Source organism: Alosa sapidissima, chromosome 24 (genome assembly GCF_018492685.1).
Source record: "Alosa sapidissima isolate fAloSap1 chromosome 24, fAloSap1.pri, whole genome shotgun sequence".
In the NCBI taxonomy this organism is placed as follows: domain Eukaryota; kingdom Metazoa; phylum Chordata; class Actinopteri; order Clupeiformes; family Clupeidae; genus Alosa; species Alosa sapidissima.
In genome coordinates, this window is record NC_055980.1 from 17,099,443 (window position 1) to 17,126,942 (window position 27,500).

At 43.2% G+C, this 27,500-nt stretch overlaps 1 protein-coding gene across 2 annotated transcripts in view; it reads right to left on the reverse strand.

The window, feature by feature from the left end:
• Window positions 1-27,500, reverse strand: part of prkg1b (protein kinase cGMP-dependent 1b) — a 148,900-nt gene that overhangs the window by 87,801 nt on the left and 33,599 nt on the right. For both annotated transcript variants that reach the window (XM_042083346.1, XM_042083345.1), the window contains exon 3: window positions 20,270-20,383. In XM_042083346.1, the coding sequence (XP_041939280.1) occupies window positions 20,270-20,383 (114 nt within the window). The remainder of the gene's footprint in view (window positions 1-20,269; window positions 20,384-27,500) is intronic.

The following is a 27,500-nucleotide window of genomic DNA, read 5'->3' on the forward strand; positions in this document are numbered from 1 at the left end:
TGCTGCCTCTCAGGTGCATCAGTCCACTAGCGTAACGCTGCCTCTCAGTCTCAGGTGCATCAGTCCACTTGTGATGGGGACACTAGAGAGCTATCTGAAGTGCAACTCAACCTACCCACGGAAAGCACAATTCGAAATGAGAAATGACCTGACCTGCCTCTCCTGGACAAAAGAGTCCCATTACAATGAGAACAGATAGAACACCTGAATGTTACATGAGACACTAACCCCTCAGAGGGAATATGGGGTGTTTAACTCAGAGGGAGTGTGGGGTGTTTAACTCAGAGGAAGAGTGGGGTGTTTAACTCAGAGGGAGTGTGGGGTGTTTAACGCATCATCTTCACAGGCACTCACTGAGTCCCTGTCGCCCTCAGCACAAATCCTCCGACCAAATTCTTGGAAATTCTTGGAAATAAAATAATATACCCAAGCTGTTTCTCTCTCTCTCTCGCTCACACAAATCTTCCAAGAGCTAAATGCATTCAGAACTATACACACTGACAGATGAAACTGTCAATCTGTCAACCTCGCACACGCAACACACACCCACCCGCCTGGAATACCCGTCCCCCCCCCCCCCCCCCCCCGCTCTCTTCCTCCAAGCCAAGCAGCTCCCTGTGAGCAGCGCCCTATTACAGATTCTGATGTGAGATTGTCTCTAGTGGGTGATGGTGAAGGCAGAGTGACTGAGGAGGAGAAGGTGTGTGGACATGGCTAGGACTGTAGGGGTGCTCACATAACAATCATGCACAAGATAAAAAAAAAAGGATCCTTTCAGAATCCAGATTCTCCATAGCACCCTCACATGCCAGACATATGTCCCTTGTGTATCTCTAAGAAGATTGGCTAGGGTGACCAGATGTCCTCTTTTGTCCGGACATGTCCTCTTTTGGAAACTTAAAAATGTGTCCGGGCGGAATTTCAAAGTCGTCCGGGATTTTGTTATTCTAGCGTCAATTGTGTTTACAGCGAATTTGCATTGGTCTCTCTTTCATTCATAGATATATATCTACAGTATGTCTTTCATTCACATACTAGTCACACCCTTCCCCTACAGTTCGCTTTGCACTGAGTGGAAAGTGTAGAAAGAGCCTGTGTGGAAAGAGCCTGTCATTGGTCGATATCTCTGTAAAGATTTAATTGGTCAGTCAGTCACCTCAATAGCACACATTCCTTGTTTAGTGTAAGTTCACTGACAAACTAAAACGTAAATGTCCATGTTTTTGTCTCTGTCGAGATCAACATGAAGCTGAGGTGCCAACGACCTACAGGTAGGCTACACAATGTTCAGCAAAGCATCGAACGGCAGCGAGGGGTGAGAGCTCATCAGCTAAAGTGACAGAGTTTTTCAACCTTAACATTACGTCTCCAAAATCATTTTGATGGCACATAACCTCATAACCATAGACTGTAAAAAATATAACATGATGAACGGCACTTCTGCCATTGTCTGAGCGGCCTTCTCTAGACGATTGCCGACCTAGCAACTTTCTAGTTTCGGGTAGGAAACTGCACTTTGGTTATCCCTTTAAACTGCCTTTAAGGGATAGCCTGCACACTGACAGCAGCAGATGTCAATAATCCTCTATCTAGGCTACTCTAGCCTATTTTCAATGGAATGAAATATGTTGGCATAACATGAGTGATAGATGTAGACCTATTTCTTTACAAAAGAAATATCTAATAATAATGGATTGAAAAGAGGTAGAAATAGACCAGACATGATTGAATAGATATAAGAAAATGGACAACATATCCACATCAGTCCCCATCAACACAACTATTTTCACAGGTCAGGATTATTAAACTCTAAGACAGATTGTCAAAATGATAAAGCTACTGTAAAAGATTCAGTTTGTATTTTCAGAAACACCTTGGATCACATTTAGAGATTTGCAACATTAAAGATAGGTCGCCATCCAAATGTATCTTGCGTGTATAGAGCTCAACAGCCCCGCTTTTATTGTAATTATTGTTTTTGCACGTTTAAAACTTTCAAGTGTTCAAAATAGGCTTTTGAGGTCTTTTTTCTGTTAGCGTTGGGCTGCCCAAAGCTCATTATCATACATAGTCACCATGTCTGTTGACACATGCCCCCCCACTGAAGTGTCCTCTTTTTCACAAACTCAAATCTGGTCACCCTAAGATTGGCTAGTAGTGTCCAGTGTTTCCCATAAAATTGAATTCCATTTGTGGTGGTTGGTTTGCAGAATTAACTTGAATACAACAGTTTTTTTAAAACAAATTAGCACAGCGTGGTTATGATGCTAACCAGATTTAAGCACAGTTTAGTACAACCTGGAAAATCATTGTGTGGTGGTCAGTGTTGATATTGTGGTGGGCCGCCACAAATAAGTCAATGTATGGGAAACACTGGTGTGTTTGTGTGCGTGCATGCGTGTGTGTGTGTGTGCAATGACCCTGAATGTATATTAACAAGCATTTAAGCACACATCTTACTTATTTGATACACTTGCATGTGGCAGCCAATCCCTTAATCTACCCTGCCTCCATGGATACCTGAAAATAAGAGCAATATCTCTTCAGATCTGGGTAAACTGAGAGTAAATCTCTTTTCTCATATTCTGAGACCCTGTTGAAATGGATTGTTGAGCCAAACAGCTGCTGAAAAAGCGCCGGGACTCAAGAGCACACCTTCCCTCAAAAACATTCCCTCCGGAACCTTCTCTTCAATGGAGGCAGCCAACTGACAGCTCCAGCTGAAGCACTGACAGGTTTCCACATGGCCGTCACAACCAAAACAACAGGAACAAGAGGGCTGTCTTGTGATGTGTGTTGATTACAGGGCTATACCTCTCAGCAACGACACCTCATTCAGAAGGGCACTCAGCCGGTCTTGTGTGCACTGGGCAAAAACAGAGTGTATCCAATGGAAACCAGAATGAAACACACACACACACACACGCACACACACAGACACCATTTGTGTTTTGCTGTTGCTGTTTTCATCTTGTCCACTTGGATACGGATTTCAAGCAGGTATTCTAAAGGGCTTTGAATGGGATACAACAGTCTTGTTATAATTAGCAATCATGAATCAAGTGCCTATGCACTGAGGGGGAGAGAGGTAAGGAGAGAGGGTTAATATGGAGGAGCAGTCACATCCGATGACAGCTCTGCCATAAACAGACCTCAAAATCCAGGGGGTCTTGATGTGTGGACATTTTCGAAGCTGGCTTATTATTGTACAGTCAGTGACAGACAGCAAAGAAAAGGGAAGTCAGTGAAGATAAAGAAAAAGAAAAATAGTCCACCGTGAGGCTTGGAACAAGCCTGGAGGAGTCCCAGAAATAACATATTTTGCAGACATTATTTGAATTGGTATGGTGCAATCGACAGTCATTAAGTGCTGGCACAATTAGCTGCTAACTATAATTACTGAGTAATGACATGCAGTGAAGATTACATGGGCTTGAGGCATAATCTTAACTTCATTTTAATAAGAGAAGGTAAAAACATTACATTCTGAGTCAGTATTCAATAAGTAAATAAAATAAAGTGTATGGATCAATAGCTGAATAAATCAATGAACCAATCAATAATGAAATAAATTAATGAATCAATAAATCGATTAATAAATTCTGAAAGCCTATTTCCAGTTCTCTGCTGAACAAGGGGTTCACAAGCACAACTCTAGATCTCAGTCCATGGTCTTTCTATGACATTTGATTCGATCCAAATTGAAAAATTGGGTTACACTTTATTTGAAGGGGTCTACACAAGGGTGACATGTAACCGTCATAAGAATGTCATGACACATGTCATGCACATTAATGACATAGTATTGATGTTTATTACTGTTGTGATTAAGTGTCATTCGGTTTTTGGAATGTCAAGTTGACATTGTTTGGGTGTCATCATTATAACACCTTGACATTAGGCAATATGGCATTATTTGAGGATGTCTCTGTCATGACAACTTGACATTAGCCAAGAAAATGTAAACCGTTGTCATGACAACTTGACATTAGCCAAGAAAGAAATGCAAAATTGACATATAACTGTGTTTGGCCTGACTCATCTTCTAGGTTCGTGAAGTGGTGGGCCGGAATAATTGATTGGCATGACACCATTATAATTGTGTCAAGAATACTTTCCTTGGCATGATATTGTCATGACAACTTGACATATAACTGTTTGGCCTGACTTATCTTCTAGGTTTATGAAGTGATGAGCCTGAACAATTGGCTGTCATGACACCATTATAAATTAGATATACTCAACATATTGAAGGTGCATTGCAGATGTAACCCACTCAAAAATAGCCTACTAATAGGATTACATTATTCTAGTTTAATATCTAATTTCTTGATTACTTTTAGCTATGTTTTCCCTGCACACCGTATTTGTCCAGTAGGTGGCAGTGGTGGCGCTGCATAGAGGGGACTGATTCTTAGAGAAGAAGACAGAAATCGCGCCCCCTTCTTTCAATATTCTGCTTTGCGTCCTAGTAATAGCGATTTTTATTTAGCCTGTGGCCTGTCAAAATAATCTTAGCATTCACAGCGCAAATTAATTTAGTCTTTTACGCAGTGGAGAAAGTGACAGCGCAAGAAATAAAGTGCGTCCAAATTCACCCATTCATCTCAGTTGAACTACTCGTGAAGTAGCCTATTCATCACACAGACATCACAAGTATCACATGAAAGAGCTTTTTCTCAGCTTTTAAACTATGTTACCCGATAATTGCTGAGTTGAACGGTTCGCGAGAAAAGTAAAAAATATATTTCAATTTAATCATACATTCTACTGAAGGTTTTGCGTCCCATGATCTCCCAACCTATTCATCTCGGTGGAATACTTCACAAACCCTTCTTTTAACACACGACAAACCATATATCACAATAAACAGCAGACCTTACCGAACACAAAGGTGTAAAGCAGTCCCCTACAGTTAGCCGTTCCAGAGTAATCCCATTTTGAATTTGCAGTAAATTTCGACATGCATGGATGTCTCCAAATTTGGGCTTTAAGTTTTACAATGTGTTTAAATTGTTCCACATGATTTCATAACGGGCCAAATACAAAATAAATGTTACAAATATCGCCTAGATATTGGTAAATCAGAGGACAGCTGACTGAGTTTGTGAAAGTAGCCTTAGCCTAAAGATCACAAAATGCTAAGCATGCATCTAGGCTATTTGAGTTTCTTAAAGCTTAGCTGTGGTTAAATTGTTCAATACATGGCCAAATATAAAATAAAGGTTATAGCCTAGATATCTGTAAATATTAGATCAGATGATTTACAGTTCTATGTAATATGTCATGTTTCATGTTTTTGTAATGTTTCATACAGTGATGCAGGTCTACTGCAGTCAATAGGCTAAACTAGATGTATCGCAGAGCGGTACAAAATATGACCGCCGCCCAGTCCAGCACATTTTTTGCACAAAAATAAATCACGCTGAAAGGCCTATATGATTCTAACTGTCTCACTAAATTGCATTATCCACACTCAATTCTCACTGGTATCTGCTAGACAACAAGTACCAAAACATGATTAGTTCATAGATTTCACATGTAAAATTCATTTTATACAACCCCACCCCCATCTTGCCTGTTCATAATTCTGAGAAATTCTTGAATTGTGTGCATGTGTGCGTGCACACGTTTATGTTTATGTGTGTGTGTGTGTGTGTGTGTGTGTGTGTGCGTGCTTGTGTGTTTGTCTGCGTATGTGTGTTTGTGCATGTGCATGCTTGCGTACATATGTCTACTGAGTATGTGTCATACGTATGATTACTGTGAATGTATGTGTGTGCGTGTGTATCTGTTTATGCACATGTGTGCACATGGAATGGGTTAACATGACCCCTGGAGGCAAACATACAGAAAAAATTGGTCATCCTAGGCCCTACGGTTCTCAAGATATTCACAGAAAACTGTGTCTGCCCTACCCTCCTTTCGGGGGGTCCAGTCCAGCGGGGGGGCTACAGATCAAAACGAAAAACGATGGTTCCATGCTATCCATGTGGGGTTACATGCCCACCAAGTTTCGTGTACCCCGGTCGTTCAGTGTCCTAGGAATCCTTGTTGGTGTACGGTCACTAAATGTACACATAAATCATTTTATTGTAAGGCCCCCCATGAACGAAAGTTCCCAAAACTTGGCATGCATTCGAAAGGTGTCATAATGATCCTACACTTTCAATTTCGTGCAGTTTTGACCATGTCAGCCAGAGATATTGTGATGAAAACACCTAATTTTTTGCTTTTTAATTTTTAACTAGGTGGCGCTATACATGAAATAAGTGGTAATGGTATGAGTTGACATGCCCCCTTAAGACCAACATACAAAAAAAAAGGTGGACCTCCTAGGCCCTACGGTTCTCGAGATATTCACAGAAAACTTTCTCCGGCCACCTACAGGCCAGTTGGTGTATAGTAACATAAATTAATTTATTGTGTGGCCCCCCCATGAACGGAATTCCACGAAACTTGGTGTGCATTCAGAGGGTGTCATAATGATCCTAAACTTCCAATTTCGTGCAGTTTTGACTATGTTAGGTTTTTTGTGTTTAACTAGGTGGCGCTATACATGAAATGAGTGGTTATGGAATGGGTTGACATATCCCCTTGAGATCAACATACAAAAAAAAATGGTCCTCCTAAACCCTACGGTTCTCGAGATATTCACAGAAAACTTTGTCTGCCCTACCCTCCTTTCGGGGGGTCCAGTCCAGCGGGGGGGCTACAGATCAAAACGAAAAACGATTGTGTACCGCGGTCTTTCAGTATCCCGGGAATCCTTGACGGAAATTTGGACATGCGAAAAAAAAAAAAAAAAAAAAAAAAATATGACTAAACCTATATGTATATGACCGCTTCGCTGCGCGGCGGTCATAATAAAACTTTGATCATTTTTATAGCCTACTGTATAGTTAACTTTGGCCTTGGTGCCCTGACATGTGGCCTTTGTGCCCCCCACCAAATATGCCCAACTGAAGGCCAAGTGGCCTTGCCCCCAGAATGGTGAAATTCCAAGCCTGATGGTACTGCATAAGCTAAAAACCAATCGGAGCTGAACATGAGTTTAATGATTTGAAGTGCTATTTCATGCTATGTTGAAGCCAAGTTACAACGTGATATGCTAGTGCTGAAGTTTCATGTAGGCTATGTAGTGAATGTATAGATTAAAAATAAGAATAAGCTACTACAGTTCATGAATATGAGTTATATTTCCAGATCTGCTAAATGTATCGAGAGAGTAATTGAATTGAATTGTTGCCCTGCTATGCAGGTTGTTTTTTTGTTTGGAGACATGAGTGTTCCATTGGACAAATTTGCCATTGGACACGGGAGGCAGAAGAGCAGAGGGCGCGAATGATCATCTTGCCTGCGACATGAACTGCTTCTACTCAATATTTCTTCATTTCCTCATAGGTCATTTTACTTTATATTTTTCTCAACTTGTGTTTAAAAGGTTGAAAACTAAGACAAATACTGATTTTCACAACTAAAAGGACAGAAAAGAGAAACAAGGTCATACTGTTTGATATTTGATGTTTAATAACTGTGGGCTATATGTTCTGTGTAAACTATTTTGGTACTTTCATTTGTCTACTCCTCTTGTGAAAAGTTCCTTAGAAACGCAGCACTTCACTCTACATTAAAATAAGTGCCCCTTACACAGACAAATATGGTGTCTCAGGGGGAATCGAACCCCTCAGTCCCTCAAAACACACCTTAAAATGATTGAATGGTACTACTGGTTAGGAATCCGTCATCGTAATGGTGTGTTGGGTAGACTCGTGCATGATTTGAAAAAGCTGCAGAAATGATGGAAATGAAATGGTGCTTAAAGACTAGTATGTGAATAGTTGAATGCATGTTCCACATGCACAGTTAGGTTAGCTGGCATGGTAACGTCCATGTATTATGGTTTTGCAAAATGCATTGCTGAAATAAACTCTTAAGTCATGACTGAGTATGGTATTTGTTGTCATTATAGTTGAAATTAGACTCAATGTTCCAGAAATGTAAAATGTACAGAAATAGGACCTACATGATAGTGTAATGACACTTAATGACATGTTCAGGAAACATCTCAGATGGTTCACTGTACTTTAGGTCAAAGGTAAGTATTCATGACACTGTCAGGAAACTATTTTGGTGTGTAATAGTTATTTGTGACAGCTTAATGACAAGTCAAAACTGTACCACTGTAGTTGAGGTCAAGAAAAGTATTCATGACCAATTTATAATGCCGTCATGACAGTCAATTGTTCAGGCCCATTACTTCACAAACCTAGAAGATAAGTCAGGCCAAACACAGTTATATGAACTTCTTCATGTAATAATTAAACAATTATGTCAAGTTGTCATGACAATTCATGACACTGTCAGGAAACTATTTTGGTGTGTAATAGTTCTTTGTGACAGCTTAATGACAAGTCAAAACTGTACCACTGTAGTTGAGGTCAAGGAAAGTATTCATGACACAATTATAATGGTGTCATGACAGTCAATTGTTCAGGCCCTTCACTTTACAAATCTAGAAGATAAGTCAGGCCAAACACAGTTATATGTCAAGTTCTCATGACAATATCATGCCAAACACCTTGCATTTCTTTCTTGGCTATGTCAAGTCGTCATGACAATATTGTAAACGGGTTACATTTTCTTGGCTAATGTCAAGTTGTCATAATGATGACACCCAAACAATGTCAACTTGACATTCCAAAAACCGAATGACGCATTATGACAACAGTCATAAACATCAATAATGTGTCATTAATGTACATGACATGTGTCATGTCATTCTTATGACGGTTACATGTCACCCTTATGTAGACCCCTTCAAATAAAGTGTTACCAAAAATTGTTCTTTCACACTGTATGCTTTAGGATTGCATCACATGGGTTCATCTGTAGCCATTTCTATTTACTAACATTAGCAAACACACAAACTGTATCCATGGAAGAGCTTAAAATAAGAATTCCCCGGAGAGAGGCGCTGAGGCGTGAGCCCTCCAGCAGTGGTGTAGTCTAGTTAGCTGTAGTGGATATACTATGATGTACTGTAATAGTTAGCTGTAGTGGGTATACTGTGATGTACAGTAGTAGTTAGCTGTAGTGGGTATAGACCCTTTCAACAATGAAAACAAAAACAATGCTTGAACATTCTATTTGGGTCCCAATCTACTTCCTCTGCATTAAAGGTGCGATTTGTAGGATTGTTACCGAACGTTCTGCAGGCCAAAATCAAAACACTGGTGAACGTTCTCAAGACTACCAGACGCGAGCCTCTTCTGGGTTGCCAGATGTAATTAAGACTTAGCTAACGTTACTTGACCTGCAGCTGCTTTAACGTTTCTCCAGCCATGACCCAGCTACACATTACGGAAACAGTGAAAACAAAAAATACCTCTCTAACCAACGTAACATATTTAGCTGAAGTTAGCGATGCAGATGAAGTTTAGCCTAGGCTACCTGTTGTGGAGAAATATGGCCAGCTCTGCGTCAGACTTGATATTCTTCGTTTGACGAAGACGTCACCATCTCAGGAAGCTCCTCCGATGTCCACTTAATTTGTTTCTTGTTTAAATTTTGGAAATTTGCCTGCCTCTCGTAGGCGTTCATGACTACAACTGACAGCTGTTGACAGTTGGCCTTTGCTAATTTGGCAACCCAAATAGGAGGATGCGCTAGCCCATTATTAATACGCTATTCTAGAATGAATCGTTCAAAACATAAACGAAAATTCCAAGACATTCCGCCCCGTAACTCATTTTTTTTCATGGGTTTTACGGGGTTTTACGGATTAGAGTAATGTTGTCAAATAAGCCATTACTTCAATTCATCGTGTTTCCTTACTCTCTGACAACATATGATCATCATTTTTGGAATGGTTACAGTTTATTTTCCATTATTTCCTACATACTGGACCTTTAAGATAACATATGGAATGTTAAAAAGGAAGTCTTGTGGGGCCAACTATGATGCTGATAATGGAACTCTCTTGAAAGGGTCTATACTGTGATGTACAGTAGTAGTTAGCTGTAGTGGGTATACTGTGATCAACCCCAAATGTTAATATGTATCCTTGCCTATTTTAAGTGAGTATACTGAGATGGTGATGCTTTTTAAGTGGGTATACTGCGTAGTCCTGCGTATCACGTAGACTACACCACTGCCCTCCAGCCTTCCTGTAAGCTGTTTCTAGCCAAACTGATCTCCTAACACTTCTAAAAACTTAACACACCTAACACACACTTCCCATGCACTCCCCTCCTCTACCTCCTTCTTCTACCACTTTCTCCTCCTATCACACCTTGACTAGCACTTACAATGTTGGCACCCTTATCCTCTAGAACCCTCTAGAATAGTATTGACAGATGCCGTGGTAATTCCTAGCTAAGGTCTCCTATGCACTGTAGCTTGGATGTTATTGTCTGGCTGTATAAGTCACTTGGATAAAAGTGTCTGCTAAATGAATAAATGTAAATGTTACATTTGATCAGAATTTAAGTTATTTGGATCTGAATCAAACCCTGCTTGTGTCCAAATGTTGTGTTCTCTGGTTTGTGGGAAGCACAAGAAAGAAGCAGACCAAAGAAAGAACAGGACCACCATGCTGGAGCCTCAGATTCTACTAACACACACACACACACACATACACACATACACACACACACACACACACACATAATGTACTGTGCAATTTTACTATAAACACCCATGACAACCCATCACTCTCCCTCACGGCATGAGAGAATCCCTGATCCTGATTATCTTTCTCTAACAGCTGTGAGAACTGTAAACGGTCCTGAAATGAACTGCAGACGTAAAAACATACTCTAAACACATCCTCAGTTTGGGCACCTCTGAAGATGGAGAACACAGTGATCAGCACACAGCTCCACACTTTCTGCAGGCGCAAGCAAATTGTCAAACTCATTATGATGCGGAGGTGACAACCGTGATTGGTTGTAATTGGCCTTAGCCTCTATGTCTTAGACTTAGCCTCTATGTCTTCAGCTTCATCTTTCTCTGTAAGTAAAGGCACACAGGTACATGTAACGGAGGCGAACTGAGCTAGCATGCTAGTTGCCCGTGTAAATCCTCACAACCCTAACCTTAAGAACGCTTCTAACCGCTGAGTTGGAAGCCTGGGCTTTTAGCTCAGTGCTTAGAGCTGGCGGGTTCGAGGGCCGTGAGTGGCGGACAAATTACGACCTCTGTAACATACAGATAATTTCGATGAAACAAAAGGGATCCTTGACAGAGAGCCCAGCCACAAAAAATGTGAATTCCGATGTGGCCTGTTCACATTGCAGGCACGTACCTTTAAGCAACATACATGTATACAGTATCTGATTTATTTCCACAAAAAAATATTTGAACCAAAAAAACATAGTTCCATCTGTCTTTTCTGCAGTTCAGACCCCCGCCAAATAATCAGATCTGTGCCACGTGTAGGGAGGAGATTGGATTTCTTCCAGCAGTCTGCAGAGAGAACACAACCTAAATAAACTTCGAGGCTGTAGTCCCTTTCTGCACCTTATCAAAGCACCTTGTAAATGAAGCAGTGCCAAAGTCACTCTTTCACTGTAAACAAGCCTCGAGCTCAGACACAGGGAGAGAGTGGGCTTTATTATGAGGTAAGGCATGAAGACGGGACGTAGCCTAAAGATGGAGAACTATGCCGACCTTTTAGAGAGAAAATATGAAAGAGGGCTCAAAACGGGGAAGGCCAGACGGGCGGCCAGAGAGGAAATATGGGAGAAGAAGGAGCTGGAGAGGGGGTATTGAGGAGTGGATAAGCCTCTTCACTAAATTGGCACCGAACTCCAGTGGAGGTAGAGCAAGATGAATGGTGCTGTCTCAGACAGGGCTGGTCTGACAGATACTGAGAGAGAGACTGGAGAGAGACAAGAGAAAATACCTCAGAGAGACAGAGAGAGGAGAGGAGAGGAGGGGGGGGGCAATGAAAGGATTCTTCATCCCTCAGAAAATTGCTTTGGAGGTACAGAAGGTTTGAGGCAGGACAGGGTGTCTCTGTCTGGGACATGAGCCCCAAAGACAGGGCCTCAATATCCAGTTAGTGAGACTCGAATCTCTCGTCACTCCTTGTTAAATTGCCTCAGGATTGTCTCTCACACCCGTGCCCTACACAGGAACTTTAATATAGTCCTTCCCAAGTATGTAACTGGACTCTTCTTCCTGGAGGGCATTGAGGGGTAAAACCCATATTCCATTTCTGACACTCTGCCACCCCCCCCCCCCCCCCCACACACACACACACACACACCACTAACTAACACTACCACCGTACACCCTTCATTCAGAATTTGAAATTAGTCTCAGAGGAAGACGGACAGGTCTCTATGGCAACCGGAGCACCTGAAAGAAAAAGACTGATGGGTAATAAATCAGAGGAGTCGGAATCTAACTAATGAGCCTGAGAGTGGACCGCACAGAACCAGGGGGGGGGGGGGTTACTGACCAATAATAGCCAGAGAAAACTTAATGGAGCAGAGAGATTCCACTGTGAGGAAGGAGGAGAGGGGGGAGTGGGGGATGAGGGAGGGAGGGCAGGGAAAGCAAAGAGAGAGGGATGAAGAAGATAGATAGATAGATAGATAGATAGATAGATAGATAGATACTTTATTGATCCCAGGGAAGAGTTAAGGGAGAGAGTGAGAGTGGAGGAAAGAGAAGAAGAAATTGGAAAGGGATGAGAGATTAAACAAATTGAAAGAGAGAGAGAGAAAGAAAGAGTGAGTACTTAGACATTCAATTCCATGATAAATTGCCTCAGACTGCCCTAAAACTGACTCGTAAATGTGCCCCCAAAACATCAATAATAACAGTCAATATTGTTTGGTTGTCTGCAAGAGAGAGAAAAGAGGAATTAAATTAGGAGTTGTTATAAACATGGCAAAATGATATACAGTAAGGGAAGGAAGTGAGGGATGTAGAGAGAAATGTGGAGAGAAGTGTGTAGAGGGAGTGAAATGAAGAGCCATGGAGCAAGTGATACTAAGAGTGAGAAAACAGGGCAGGGAGTGTGCGAGGCAGAGGTGTAATCTCCTTGTGAATGTCGTCCAGGAGAATTCTTTCTGATGTAAGAGGGAACGCAGGGTGACTCACGCGGGCGTGTGTATGTGTATGTGCGCACGTATGTGCAGTTGTGTGACGTAGAAAAAAAAGTGTTACGCGTGTCAGAAGGTCTAGGTGTCGCAAAACGTCTGTCAGAAACCCCTCTCTCTCTCTCTCTCTCTCTCTCTCTCTCTCTCTCTCTCTCTCTCTCTCTCTCTCGCTCTCTCGCTCTCTCGCTCTCTCGCTCTCTGCTTTATGTAATGTCATTGACAGTGATTTTTGTAGGATTTCTTTTTTAATTAAGTAGGATTTTTTTTTTTTATTAAGTGTGTTTTTGCTGCCTTTCGTTACACTTTGTTATTTACATATTTGTAATAAAAAGTCTCAAAAATGTAAAAAAAATCTCACTCTACCTGTAGCCTACAGATCCTAAAGCTCTCCACACATATACACCACTCCACTTTTCAACATTCGATTACATTATGCACACTCTTTCATTATGTCCCGTTTAGATTACTGCAACTCACTTTTCCTTGGTCTCCCCACTAAAACCCTTCAAAGACTACAATATATTCAAAACTCTGCAGCTAGGCTCCTCACCCATACCAGACGATCAGCACACATCACCCCCATTCTCCATCAACTCCACTGGCTATCAGTTCTGTCCTGGATCAAATACAAAGTACTACTACTCACCTTCAAAGCCCTCCACAACCTTGCTCCCCCCTACATCTGCGACCTCCTGACCCCTTACACTCCTTCCCGCTCACTCGGATCCTCTGACCAAAACCTCTTGGCTATCCCCCACTCCAGACTCTCCACCCTGGGTGGCAGGTCCTTCAGTGCCTTGGCCCCCAAACTCTGGAACTCCCTCCCCCAACCCCTTCGTGCCTGTCCTTCTCTTCCTTTCTTCAAAGCACATCTCAAGACCTTTCTGTTTAATCACTTCTCCTCCACACCCAACACATAGTTCCTACAGATAACTTGTCTTTGTTGTATTGTTTTGTTTGTTTGTTATTGTATTTCCCTGCCTTTGTCTCTGTTGTATTGTTTGTTTGTTTGTTATTGTGTTTCCCTGCCTTCCTACTATTTAAAGCGACCTTGGGTTTGAGAAAGGCGCTATATAAAATAAACTTATTATTATTATTATTATTAGATTTGATCGTTTTCAATAAAACCCGGCACACCAGCGTTGTTATGTTAATTACCAATTAGTTCTATTTTTGTTGGCGCCGCTCCATAAAATCCATTGTTTATCCAGTGCTTGCCAGTGAGGCATGTCACAGCTGATGTGCGTGGCAAGTGACAGTGAGCACACTCATGTCGACACCTATTTGCAGCGCGCTTTACACTCTAGAACATGTCCATGCAGTTAAAGACGCATCCCGGTGAAAACCATGTTTTTAACCTTGTTTTTAACACGTATGATGTCTGCTATGTTTTGTAAGATATCATGACCTAAATAAGCCGTTAATGTCATTGCTGAGGAAAGACCTCTGAATGTATACTTTAGAGCAGGGGTCGGCAACCTTTTCTCTCAAAAAGGCCATTTTTTGACCAGAAATAAAAATGTATCTGTCTGGGCCACAAATATATCGGAACCATCGAAAAGCAATGAAGTTTAAACATCTCTATCTTTATTAGCCTCAGGCATATGGCATACTTGCATACTCTGCATATGCTGTATTGTACAGTATAATATTTTCACTAACTGTTAATGTGTTGGGACAGCTTGAAGGTTAGCGACTATATGAAATTGTTAGAAATGTTTTATAACTTCCATTTTTAGGGAAAGCCAGGGAGCCACTAGAAAGGAGCTAGAGGGCCGTCACGCTGCAGGTTGCCTACCCTGCTTTAGAGTAACACAGAAGAGAAACAGGGGTGTAACAAACTGTGTTGGAGAACATTCGTGCAGCAAATATTAAATCTGTAGTGATTTGCAGTAGGCTACAGGTGAGGCATATGTTTTACATATTTGTGCTCTTATGAATCAAAACAATGCCCTTGCTGTTATAGCTCCTTGCTCAATTTATCGGATGAGCTACAGGGACATCTCAGCTCTTCATCCACTATAAAACATCTACCAGTTAAAATGTGCTGTATGATATTTATAGCCGGGCAAAATATTATCCAGCAGAGAGGGATGTGGCAATTGTGATTAAACAAAACTCCAGACCAGGGTTTCAACTTTAAGACTAAGCCCTTGAATTACCTCATAAGGAAACCAAGGCAAGCCGTGACTCAGTCAGGTAGATAACACATTCATTTGAAAAAAGACAAGCACTTGACAAACAAATGCCTGAAAGAGAGAGCGAAAACAAACACGTACAGAATGTGAATGCTGTCTTTGCTTATAACTTCGCACTACTGACGGTCGAGGAAAACAACACTCTTTCAGTGCTGCTGCTGCCTATACCCTGAGGCATGTCTGTGAGCTACTACTTTTGTCCACCATAATAGCATCACACCTCTTATAGATGTCAGCATGGCTACCTGCCCCCAACCTGCCCCCAACCTATTTCTGACAGTAGCACCTGAACTGTACTGTACATGAAAATTAGCCCCTAGCTATAAGCTTTCGTTGCACCTATAGCGAGCACTGATTTGAATGATACGAACAGACAAATAAATAACTAAACATTCACTCCAGAACACATTCTATATTGTCTCTCTAACTGATTTTCACTGTGTGGACAGCATTAAACCATTATTTTGTTCAGCTGTTTGCACGTGGCAAATCTAAGGTGAATAAAACACAATGCTTTTGGAGAAATCCCATTCTGGTTTCTTCCACCTCCCATGATATCTCTAACCTCTGTGCATCCACACACCTCCTGTTCTCACACAGAAACTTCCCCATGTCATCTGGCTTCGTCATGGAGGGATGAGGGGACAAGAAAGAAATGATGATGCACAGAGCTCTCATCACCACTGCTGGAACTGTCAGAAGCAAATGGCAGAACGGTATCTCTCTCTCTCTCTGTCTGTCTCTTTCACACTCTTTCTCTCTATCTCATTCCTCAATGCTTTCCTTTCTCTGCCTCACCCCCCCTCTATCATTCTTCCTCTGTCTCCCATGCTATCGCTTTCTTTGTATGTATTTCTATACCTCTACCTATCAATTTCTCTTTCATTTTCCCTGCCTTCCTACATCTCTCCCCTCCCCTCCCCTCTCTCTCTCTCTCTCTCTCTCTCTCTCTCTTTTATCAATTTCTGTCTCTCCCTGACTCACAAGCTTTGTTTCCTCTATAATAGGAGATGTACCATTCGTCATTGCTCCTCTCCCTGCCTGCCCTTGGGTCATGTTCTGGTGAGGTTTCCTGTGCATGTCATGAAGAGCAAGATAGAGATTTAATGACATGTTTACCAGCTGACTGTCCAATATAGTCACTTTCCGCCAGGGAAGTGAAGCTGAGCTTCAAAACAATGTCAGTCTATCAAAGTCAGATAGGATTTCTTCATTAGTATTTAATCAGCCGTTTTGAGCAATTGGTGGGAGGAGTATTTCCATTAAAAATCTCTTTATTACATTTTTGACATTGACACTTGCTGCCATTAAGCTAGAGATTTATCTGACATGTCATGCATTATAAGATTTATTGGTTTCAGGTCAAACAGAATCGGTCATTTCAACCAAAGCGCTGTTTTCACACTGACCCATAGGGGGCACACCAACATGAGGGCATCTTTGTGGCACATAAATTAGCACACAAATTGCACTTAAAAGTATGGGGTTCACCGCGTCTGTGTCATTCCAATCACATTTGTTAGGGAATCACATGGTCTTCAGCTGCAGGTTCATTCCATTACGGTTAATCTTAATCTCTATTAATGGGAAAGGAGAAAAATTAAATAAAGTCAAAGAGCATTCGATAAGCAGGCACATCTAGGGCATGTGACAGTTTGACCTTCACACTGCCTTACAGTAATATCATATGGAGTGTGTCATATGGAGCATTAAGTGAGGGGAAATGCAGTAATATCCTAACAGGGTTGGGCTTTGATATGAAAAGTGTGTGTAATGGAATGCCACCAACACACCTGCTGAGAGACTGATTGAGAGCAGAGTGTTGACTGTAATTATTGGGGTCAGGTGGCAGCTTGACCTTGGTGGTGGCAGGAATTATTAGTCAACGTTTACTTAAACATCTCATTTTCATTTCATTTAGACTTTCTCTTTGCTCACTTTGTGCATTGTGTACTGTAATGACTGAGCACAGTAGGGCCAATAACGAAAACATCAGCTCCTTTCCACATATTTATACATTTGCTTAGCTGTGCAATCTTTCTAAAGCATATTTTAGGGAACACATGTTAACCATTAATAGGCTACATAAGTATCGGAACTCCCCCTATTTCCACCGGTCCCGTATTTCCACCGTCTTGCGTGCATGTGTCACTTAATATCCATTTCTATACAAACCAAGACAGCGGACTCCTAAAGAAACGCAACCATAGGTGTATCTAAATTAGCTATGTACCAAAAATGACATTTTACCGTGACTCGAAGAGCTGTAAACAGTGTTGTAAGGCTGCGTGTACGTGTCTCTGCATGACGAGAATTCTCGGTCTAACCGTTCATGTGCAGTTCAAACGGTGTAAATAGGCGACCCATCAGGCCAGCACTATAATATGTGTATATATTGGTGTTCAATAAGGTTTGTATTAAACATCATTACACAATTATTGGGTCTTTATTTAAAGCTGAAGTTGGCAAGTCTGACAGATTGAGGGGACTTAGCCAAAATTTTAAATGTTTACAACATTATCAAGAATAAATAACCCATTGAGTAAGAATAAAACATTGTGCAATGATGATTTATACAGACCTTGTTGAGCACTAAAATACATATATTTGTAATTTATCAACGGTCAAAATGTGTTCCCTAAAATAAAGTGTTACAAATATTAATATGTTTCACACATAATCTGTCAAAGACACCATTTCTTCTTATTAAAATGGGATTTTTTAACCTCACTCACGTTGGTAGGACGTTTTTGCTGCAAGAGTGGGTACGCCTAATGAGCCCAAAAGAACGATAAAAGACGCGGAGAGATGACCGCTCCGCTCTCGTTCACGCACGGATACAATATCGCTTCTCCCTAACGGCTCATTTTGCTGCCCGTTGGGGAGATATAATGCGGCCCTTCTGTAAGGAGGAGGGTTAGCGGAGCCCTCGTTGGGAGGGTCATTCATGTGGAGCGCCGTCTGAACAGCGCCTCTGAGTGCCTGTTTGCGTGATGTGCGGAAAGGTTAATTCAGTGGAGCGGCCAGCGAAGATGAACCAGACCACATGGGGTGTTGTTGTTTGGGGGGGGGGTGTACAGATGAAAGCAAAAAGTGTGGAAAAAGGGCAGTGTGTGTGTGTGTGTGTGTGTGTATGTGTGTGTGTGTGTGTGTGTATGTGTGTGTATGTGTGTGTGTGTGTGTGTATGTGTGTGTATGTGTGTGTGTGTGTATGTGTGTGTGTGTGTGTGTGTGTGTCTGTGTTTGTGTGTGTTTGTGTGTGAGTGAGTGAGAGAGTGAGAGAGAGAGAGTGTGTGTTTGTGTGTGTAAGTGCATGCATGTGTACGTTTGCTCTTGTGAACAGATCTGTCAATCATGGTTTTAATGGTTACATGTGTCAACAACACGTAGAGATACAATTATGCATACAAGTGTATCTGTGTGGCAGGTGATGTGTGTGTGTGTGTAGTATAGTGTGTGTATCACCCTGTTTGAGCGGATGCTAATGTGCAAGCCTCTGAAATGGATGCGGCCTGTGAAAACAGATCCCATTTCCATAAAGCAACAGCTGTGACTTGCGGCTCATTTGCATTCACCCCGGTGACAGTCACCAGGCACGGCCTGGCCTGCAGCCTGATGAAGCACACATCCACACACAGCCACACACAGCCACACACTGCCACCATCAGCACCGCACCACACCGCATCACTCCAACCCCCACTGTGCCAGGCTGGGCTCTTTCTGCCACTGCTGATGTGTGTGAGTGTGTGTGTGTGTGTGTGTGTGTGTGTGTGTGTGTGAGTGTGTGTGTGTGAGGGCAGGTGGTGTGTGTGTTTGTGTGTGTGTGTGTGTGTGTGTGTGTGTGTGTGTGTGTATGTGTGTGTGTGTGCGTGTGTATGTGCGTGTGCGTGTGTGTGCGGGCAGGTGGTGTGTGTGTTTGGGGGTGTGTGTGTGTGGGCAGGGGTGGGGGGTGGAGAGTTGATGCTGTTTGGCAGGAGGGTGGCACAAAGATTTTCACACACTTCCGGTAACTGCCTCTCTGGTGAGCACAGTTTTTTGTTTTTTTTTGCCGAAAACAGCAGCAGCAGCTGCAGGCCTTCCCTCTAACCCAGGTGTCCATGCAGTCTCAGTGGATGACATTCTCACTCAACACACACACACACACACATAACACACACACGCAACACGGACTCACACACACCTACATCCACACCCCCTCTAACCGCACACAGACGCAGGTTTTGCATAACTGTAGAATGCTTCCCCTTTCCTGGGGAAATGTGCCAGGTACTGTGGAATTGTGATTACGGGCGAGGTACTATGTGGCTTTAGGTATTCAGCCGAGGACTCCAGCTATCCCCCTACCCGACATTCACAGTGTGCTGTTGACTTTTGCTATTAGCTACTGCTGGGAGAGTGGCGTTCCCCTGGTGGAATGTGAGATGCTCTGCAAGATGAATTTTAATAATTGATTTAGACAATGGCTGGAGAATTAGAACGAATGAATGAATGGCTTGCTTGAATACTAATTGCCTCGTCTTCTTTGCCTGTGCAGGGAAGGCTTTTCAAACTGATTTTACCAAGGCAGTCAGGGTGTAGCCAGAAAAAGCCAGAGATTTTGGTAAACTCATAGAGAGAGAGAGAGAGAGAGAGAGAGAGAAAGATGAACAGACTAAGAGAAACACAGGGGAAAAGGGTAACATGTGTGATATGTGATAACAGACAGGCAGACAGACAGATATACAGACAGGTAAGCACACATGAAGACAGACAGTCAAGCTGTACTGGCAGACAGCTATTCAGACTGATGAGCAAAGACAGAGTGTTGGTCTCACACTTGACAATCAGTCAGACAGACAGGTAAACAGTTCTTACTCTCAACAGTCATTCAGACAGACAGGTTAAGACAAAGTCTCACTCTTGACAGGCAGACAGTCATTCAGACAGACAGGTAAACAGTGTGAAGCTGGTCTTACTCTTGACGGTGGCAGTTCGGGTGCAGTTGTAGAGGATGGCTAGTTCGCCGAACACCTTGGCCGGTCCCATGGTGCACAGCTTCACGTCTTCCTTCGTCACCTCCACTTTCCCATCTGCAACCAATCACAGGAAAATCACCTTCTTCACTTTTGCTCTTTTCACTTTTTCTTTGTCGTTTTTTTTTTCTCTTCACGTGGGTCTTTTTTTATTTATTATGTTGGATGCCCTGGTTGCAAAAGCGAGTCTGACAGGTTGAAAATGGAATCGCTCCACGCCATGACGACGGAGAGGCAGAGAGGGCTATTGCTCCAAATTAAGAGTCACATCTCGTTAACAGGCACAGGGCATGGGGGTGCAGGGAGGGAGGCGACAGAGGAGGAAAGCTCTGAACCCTGGCGTGAAATTTAATATAAAAAACGGATAAAAAAAAAGTATATCCTGCAAGTCTACCAGGCAGAGTGGCATAAGGTTTGAAATCACACAGAAGTGTACTAAATGCCACAGGGGCTTTTTTAAATGTCTTAAATAGAAACAATAGTCGTCATTGTAAAGGCTGTCACACACGGCCGGCGATGCGACAGTCGAACGCAACAGTGGAATTCTGTTAATTGCTTTACTACACACACTACTGCCGACCACTGATCTATAAAGAGTGTTCTTTATAGATCAGTGTTGCCGTCGCGATCACCCATCGATTCAGTGGAGATACACTGACCAGACAGCTGATTTCTATTATGACGTATCAAAATCCCCCTGAAGAAACAGAAGAGGGGCCGATTAGAGTGATGCAGCGGCGATGGTCGCCCCTGGCATTCTACTTGCCATGTGCATTGCCCCATTCACTTCAATAGATTCTATTCAATTTTGCCGGCCGCCTGCCATAAATCGCCACCATGTCGCCGGCTGTGTGTATAGGCCTTAATGCTCTTATTCTGTCTTACTTCTATCTGACAGAGAACCACTAAGGATTTCTTCCCTTTAGATGTATTTCATTCACAGGTCGAGGTGTCGGCTCCTTTGCCAGACTGAGACCCAAAGGTCTCACACACTGTTATTTTAGTCAGTGAAAACACAATTAATGTCTTCAGTGAATGTTACTGTTAGGAAAAGGAGCCGTACACACACACTGTGTGTACGGATTAACCGGATAAAATGTTCGGTTATGGTCATGTTATGATCAAGGCTACAACACAATTCACATGTTGTCAACTATGTTAAAGATATACTGTAGAGTTAATTTTAAACCACCTACTCATAATATCTAACTATTATCTAATAGTCCTGCATAAACAAAGCACCAACATCTCGGGGTTGCCTGGGAAACAGCATGTTCTACCATTCTGAATTTGGTGTCCTTGTATCCCTCTGGATGGCAGCAGTGATAAGAGACCGGCGCTCAGCGGATATAAAGCTCACCGGCGGAGGACTGGTGACCTGCCACGATGCTATCAGCCCCAACAGAGCCTGCAGCTGCTCTAGTCGCCCCCCCGACCCCCCCCCCCCCCCACACACACACACACATACACACACACACACACCCCACCCCACCCCCATACACCTGCTCAGTTATTAACACCAGGTCAAACTCATGGTCTAAACACAGAGGCTAGAACAGGTAAAAGCACTGTGGCTTTCGGCTTCCATGCAGGTTAAAGATAACAGAATACATTTCCAGGGGGGGGGGGAAATGGAAAAATGGAATTCAGTCATGAGCACGAGACTTTTGGCATGAGTTGAAAATGCATCACAGTGTGAATTGGCCACATTGTGGTTTAGTGCTTTGACAGTCTAGTAGCAGGTACCTGAGAGGATAGAAGATGAAACACACTGCATGCTGAAAGAGAGAGAAAGAGGCTTTATTCAGCTGCTAGTGGTTCCTCCCCTCCCTCCTCCTCTCTCCCTGGTCCTTCCTTTCTTCTGCCTCTCTCTCTCTCTCTCTCTCTCTCTCTCTCTCTCTCTCTCTCCCTCTCTTCCTCTCCCTCAAATGCGCTTATTAGATTTCCATCACTGCCTGACAGCTTTATCTGACAAGGAGTGACAATGCAATATGATGTCTGGGATGGAGGACAAAGGAGAGCATTCCCCCCCCATTCTCTCTCTCTCCCTCTCTCTCTTTCTCTCTCTCTATCTTGATCGCGGTGAGGCGATTATGGGCTCCTGTTTGCATCTGGCATACTGAGTTATCAGCATTAATATTCTGTCTCAGTAAACATGTTAACAGACATGTCATCAATTGTGTAATATCCTGTGAAGCTTGGATACGACAAGGCCCAACAAATCGGTACATAAGGGCCTATCACACACTAAAACACAGACACACACACACTAAAACACAGACACACACACACACACACACACACACACACACACACACACAGCCACCGGCTGTCCAGTGATTAAAAGCTACAGAAAAGGTAATACTGTACAACTGACAAATAAACCAATGTCAACACCGTCATAGATCATTTCCGTCACATTTCCAAAACTTTCAGCGCCAAAGCAAAGAGTGTGTGAGATCCTTAAAAAGGATGAAATGGCCGCACTCTGCTAAAAACTCCCATACATTTATTGTGGGTTGCAACGTTTCAACCCAGCTGGGTCTTCCTCAGGCAAAATAAAGGACATTTCGCTTGAGGAAGACTCAGCCGGGTCGAAACATTGCAGCACACAATAAATGTATGAGCGTTTTTAGCAGTGTGGCCATTTCATCCTTTTTGAGTTCTAGTTCCATTTGCCCTGCACCTCACCGGTGGGGATGTGCACACTACTACAACTACTCTATGTGTGAGATCCTTGACATGAAGGGCACACATGGATGTGTTCTCTTCTTCGCCCCGAGCGATAGAGGGTACATCTGGATCCCATGACACCTCATACGACATCTCCACTTGCCACAGGCGTCAAAGTTACTTAGCATGTTGCAAACCTAAAACCTCTATTTTGATTCTCTCTCTCTCTCTCACACACACACACACACACACACACACACACAGAAAATATGGTTGCTGAGAGGGTGGAAGTGGTGGTGGTGGAGGGGAGGGGGCGATGGGGGGGGTAGAACAGTGAAAAACTTTTTACACAAACATGGAAGCTATCAGAGGAAATTCCCCTGCTAAACCTGCTCGCCCATGAGGAGCAAGCCGCCAATATCCTGCAAAAGCCGGGAGATGTTTTCACACGTTCAGCAGAGATGGCCAGCAGGGTTGGGAACGACGGGGGGTTATGGAGGTGGAGGGGGCCCACGGTGAGGCGTTAAGCTCGAGGTTGTCTGCTGTTTTCCCCCAAGCCCCATCGGGGAGTTTTATTCGGAGCCCCCTATGGCCTCCCATCACGAGTCCGACGCTATATTTGGCCTGCTGGTCAAGCGCCGGGGGATGGATCGATGCACGCAGCTGCACCCCACCTTGAAGTGCTCTTACTCCCTCTCTCTTTCTTTACCTTCTCTTTCTCCTTCACTCACCCTCTCTTTTTTATATCTTCTTCTTCCTCACCTCACTCTTTTATTCTCTCTCTCTCTTTTCTCTAGTTTCTCTCTCACCCGTTCTCTTGAAACTTTCTCTCTCCCTATTTCCCCTTCTCTCTCTCCCTCTCCCTCTCCCTCTCCCTCTCCCTCTCCCTCTCCCTCTCTCTCTCTCTCTTTAACAAGAACAAGGATCCTCCATCCTCCTCTCTCCCAAGAGTATGGGAGGGGAAATCTTTCTACAGCACTCTGCTCTAAGTGTTGCTCGATGCTCTCTGTCGGAAAGAGATTGTCATAGGTCAGTGCTAAGGGGCAAATAAACCACACAGTCCAAACCACTTCCTTTCAGCATAAATCCTCCATCTGGAGGCTGACCCTACAGTAGCCACTAACATGCTCTTCTGACGCAAGTGATGTTTATCAATGTTTTTTTTTCTCGTTTGGTTTTCGTGAGGAAGCACATTCCTTTCGATGACAGTGATTTGTAGTGTGAATTTGAAGTGGCTGACCTTGACAGTTCTTGTTTTTTATCAGCTGATGAAACCACAAGGGCGTCCCAGTAATTTATGGGCCGAACATTGTTTTAATTCGGTCAGAGGAATTTCTTGTCTGGCTCGCTCTCTCTACTCTGAGGTAGAGGATTGATGTATGTGAGTATGTGTGTATTTGTGTGTGTGTGTGTATGTGTGTGTGTGGTCATATTTACTGTGCGTGTGTATGTGTCTGTGTGTGTGTGTGTGCGTGTGTGTGTGTGTGTGTGTGTGTGTGTGTTTTTGTCAGTCTGTCTATCCACACTGTTGGGCCAAAGCGAATTGGGGCCTAACTGCTTCCCCATTATCACTTCCAGGGCTTAGTCACGCCTTAGCAGGGCTATCTCAAGGCTAGTGACCCTAAGGTTTCTATTAGACCTAAGGCCTTAACTTTACCCTGGGGCAAAACAGTGCATGAGGTAGTGTCAGGGGATTCGGTGGCAAAACAATATTAGCTAGTCATGTCAAAGAGTGCATTGCTAGCAATAGCACAATAACATGGACAGCATAGCCCTACTTAATATTGGAGCTGAATTCTAAGCTCAAATATACTGTAGCCTTCTCTTGGCCTGACTCAACAGTCGGTTTGTGTCTATGTGTATGCTTGGATAGGTTTGAGCGTTTGTGTGTGTGTGTGTGTGTGGGGGGGGGGGGGGGGGGGGGGGTTGTGTGTGTGGTGTGTGTGTGTGTGCGTGGCAGAGGGGTGGTGGTTGTGTGTGTGTGTGTGTGTGTGTGTGTGTGTGTGTGTGTGTGAGGCCCTGGTGTAATGCAGGATTTTAGACATGTCACCACGGCATGGCTGCTGTGCCTATCAGGGCCGCAGGGTGAAAAAAAAGCCCCAGAGTCATTTCTCATCCTCTCGTCCACCGATTATGGATCCAATCGCCCATCCCAGTGTCTGACCGGAATAATCCTCTCTGCATTCACTTCACCTGGGTTTACCCCGACCAACAGACCATGGAAAACACTCTCTCTGTGTGTGTGTGTGTGTGTGTGTGTGTGTGTGTGTGAGTGCAGGTATATGTGGTGTGGTGGAAAGCTGACAGCTTAATGTATTCATAGAAAGACAATTGTTGGTCCACTGTGATAACAGCCCCCAGTCAAAGCATTAACCACCCATTTCTCCTCACACCAATATACTTTCAAAAGAAAGCCTGTATTTACAGCCGAAGCATGATAATGGCTTTTTTGTATGTTTAATGCAGTAGACAGCAGTTCTACATTTCCATAACCCAGTTTGAGCTACAGACTTCACACTGCTTTGAATTGTGTCACAACAAGCAGGAGACTGTCTAATTGATAATAGGCTGTTATCAGCGAGGGGGGAATAAGGGACATTGTGCTGCTTTGACGAAGCAGAGAATTGCATATTTATGAAACGCATGGGTGACATGCAACAGCAGGGCCATATGTGAGGTATTTTCCTATTTGCTGGAGCTCTGCGATATCTGGGTAGATAGGGGAGAAAGTATGAAAGACAGCATCACGGAATCTATGACTATTTTGCAAACATGCAAAGTATAGGCCAATTCATCCAAATGATGCCACACTTGGAGAACTTATGGACAGTGGACACACACACACACACACACACACAACAGTAAGCTGAATGAAGTTTTATATGTATATACACTTGTGTACTTATATACTTATATATATACTTATATACTTATATACTTATGTACAAACTTATATAAAAATATATTTTTATACCAGATTATTAATAGGAACACATGTTTTTCTGAATTTCTTTTGTTGGGAAATGTGTTTTTCCTTTTTTTGTCTGGGGGCAGCCGTGGCCTACTGGTTAGCGCTTCGGACTCGTAACCGGAGGGTTGCCGGTTCAAACACCGACCAGTAGGCACGGCTGAAGTGCCCTCGAGCAAGCCACCTAACCCCTCACTGCTCCCTGAGCGCCGCTGTTGATGCAGGCAGCTCACTGCGCCGGGATTAGTGTGTTCTTCACTTATTACTGTGTGTTCGCTGTGTGCTGTGTGTGTTTCACTAATTCACGGATTGGGATAAATGCAGAGACCAAATTTCCCTCACAGGATCAAAAGAGTATATATACTTATACTTATTTCCTTCCCTTCTATGTTCCAAAAAACAAAGAAAACGCAGCATGCAACCGAAGCCGCCCACCAAACAGATATTGCATACCACATGGGGTTCACCCGTATCTAAAGCCATGGCCAACCCCACTGGCGCCAGAACGGAGAACTTGGCCCACCGTGAGACACCGCGCTACAATTTCGTCTTAATCTCCCCGTTTATCACGACCACCATGTAATCTGCTCAAACAAAACATTCATTGATCACTTCACAAGACAGCAAGCTTATCGATTCCAAGAGTCTCTGTTTCAAAGATAAGGGCGTTTTGCCTTTGAATGTCATTGAACACAGCACAAGAAACTGTGGTTTAGTGATCTCAATAAGACAAATAAGCTGAGAGAAATGCACTCTGCATCCAGCAGTGGTTCTTACTATGTTATGTATTGAGAAGGGACTACTACTAACTTGATTCAAACTTAGTCATACTTTAAAAACACTTTTGATGGGATGTGTGTGTGTGTGTGTGTGTGTGTGTGTGTGTGTGTGTGTGTGCGCACATTTGTGCCTTGTTGTTGGATAGCACAGTAACCAGCCAGCAAAACCTCAGCCCTATACTTTATACTTTGTTCAGTTCACTCACACACACACACACCCGAGCGACTGTAGGCAACAGAGTAGGACATTAATCCACCCCCCATCCAGCCGCCAGTCAAGTGTGTCAGGAGATCCCTGCATCCCTTCTCCACTCTGCCATGTCCAGAGACCAATGAAAGCTCTGTCACTCAAAACTCAACCGCTCAGCAGCTATACAACAACGCACACACGCACGCACACACGCACGTACGCTCGCACGCATAGTTACAGTTGTCTTGCAGTTACACACACGCACGTACACACACACACACACACACACACACACACACGATGCATAGATGTGTATCAAACACCTTTGCCTACTCACACACACATACACACAAACATAAATTACATCACCAAGGCAACTGACCTGACTTGACCTAAGGTGCTTCATTATTTTGTTGTGTCTTGCACAAAGATACACCCACATCCTGGTTTTTATTAGCTGCATTCAAAGATGGATACAAAACAATGTCCGATGACTAGTGAATCTCTTTAGAGTCCAAGCACACCGGACACTGAAATATTTTGATATTCATTTTGTTTTTTAAA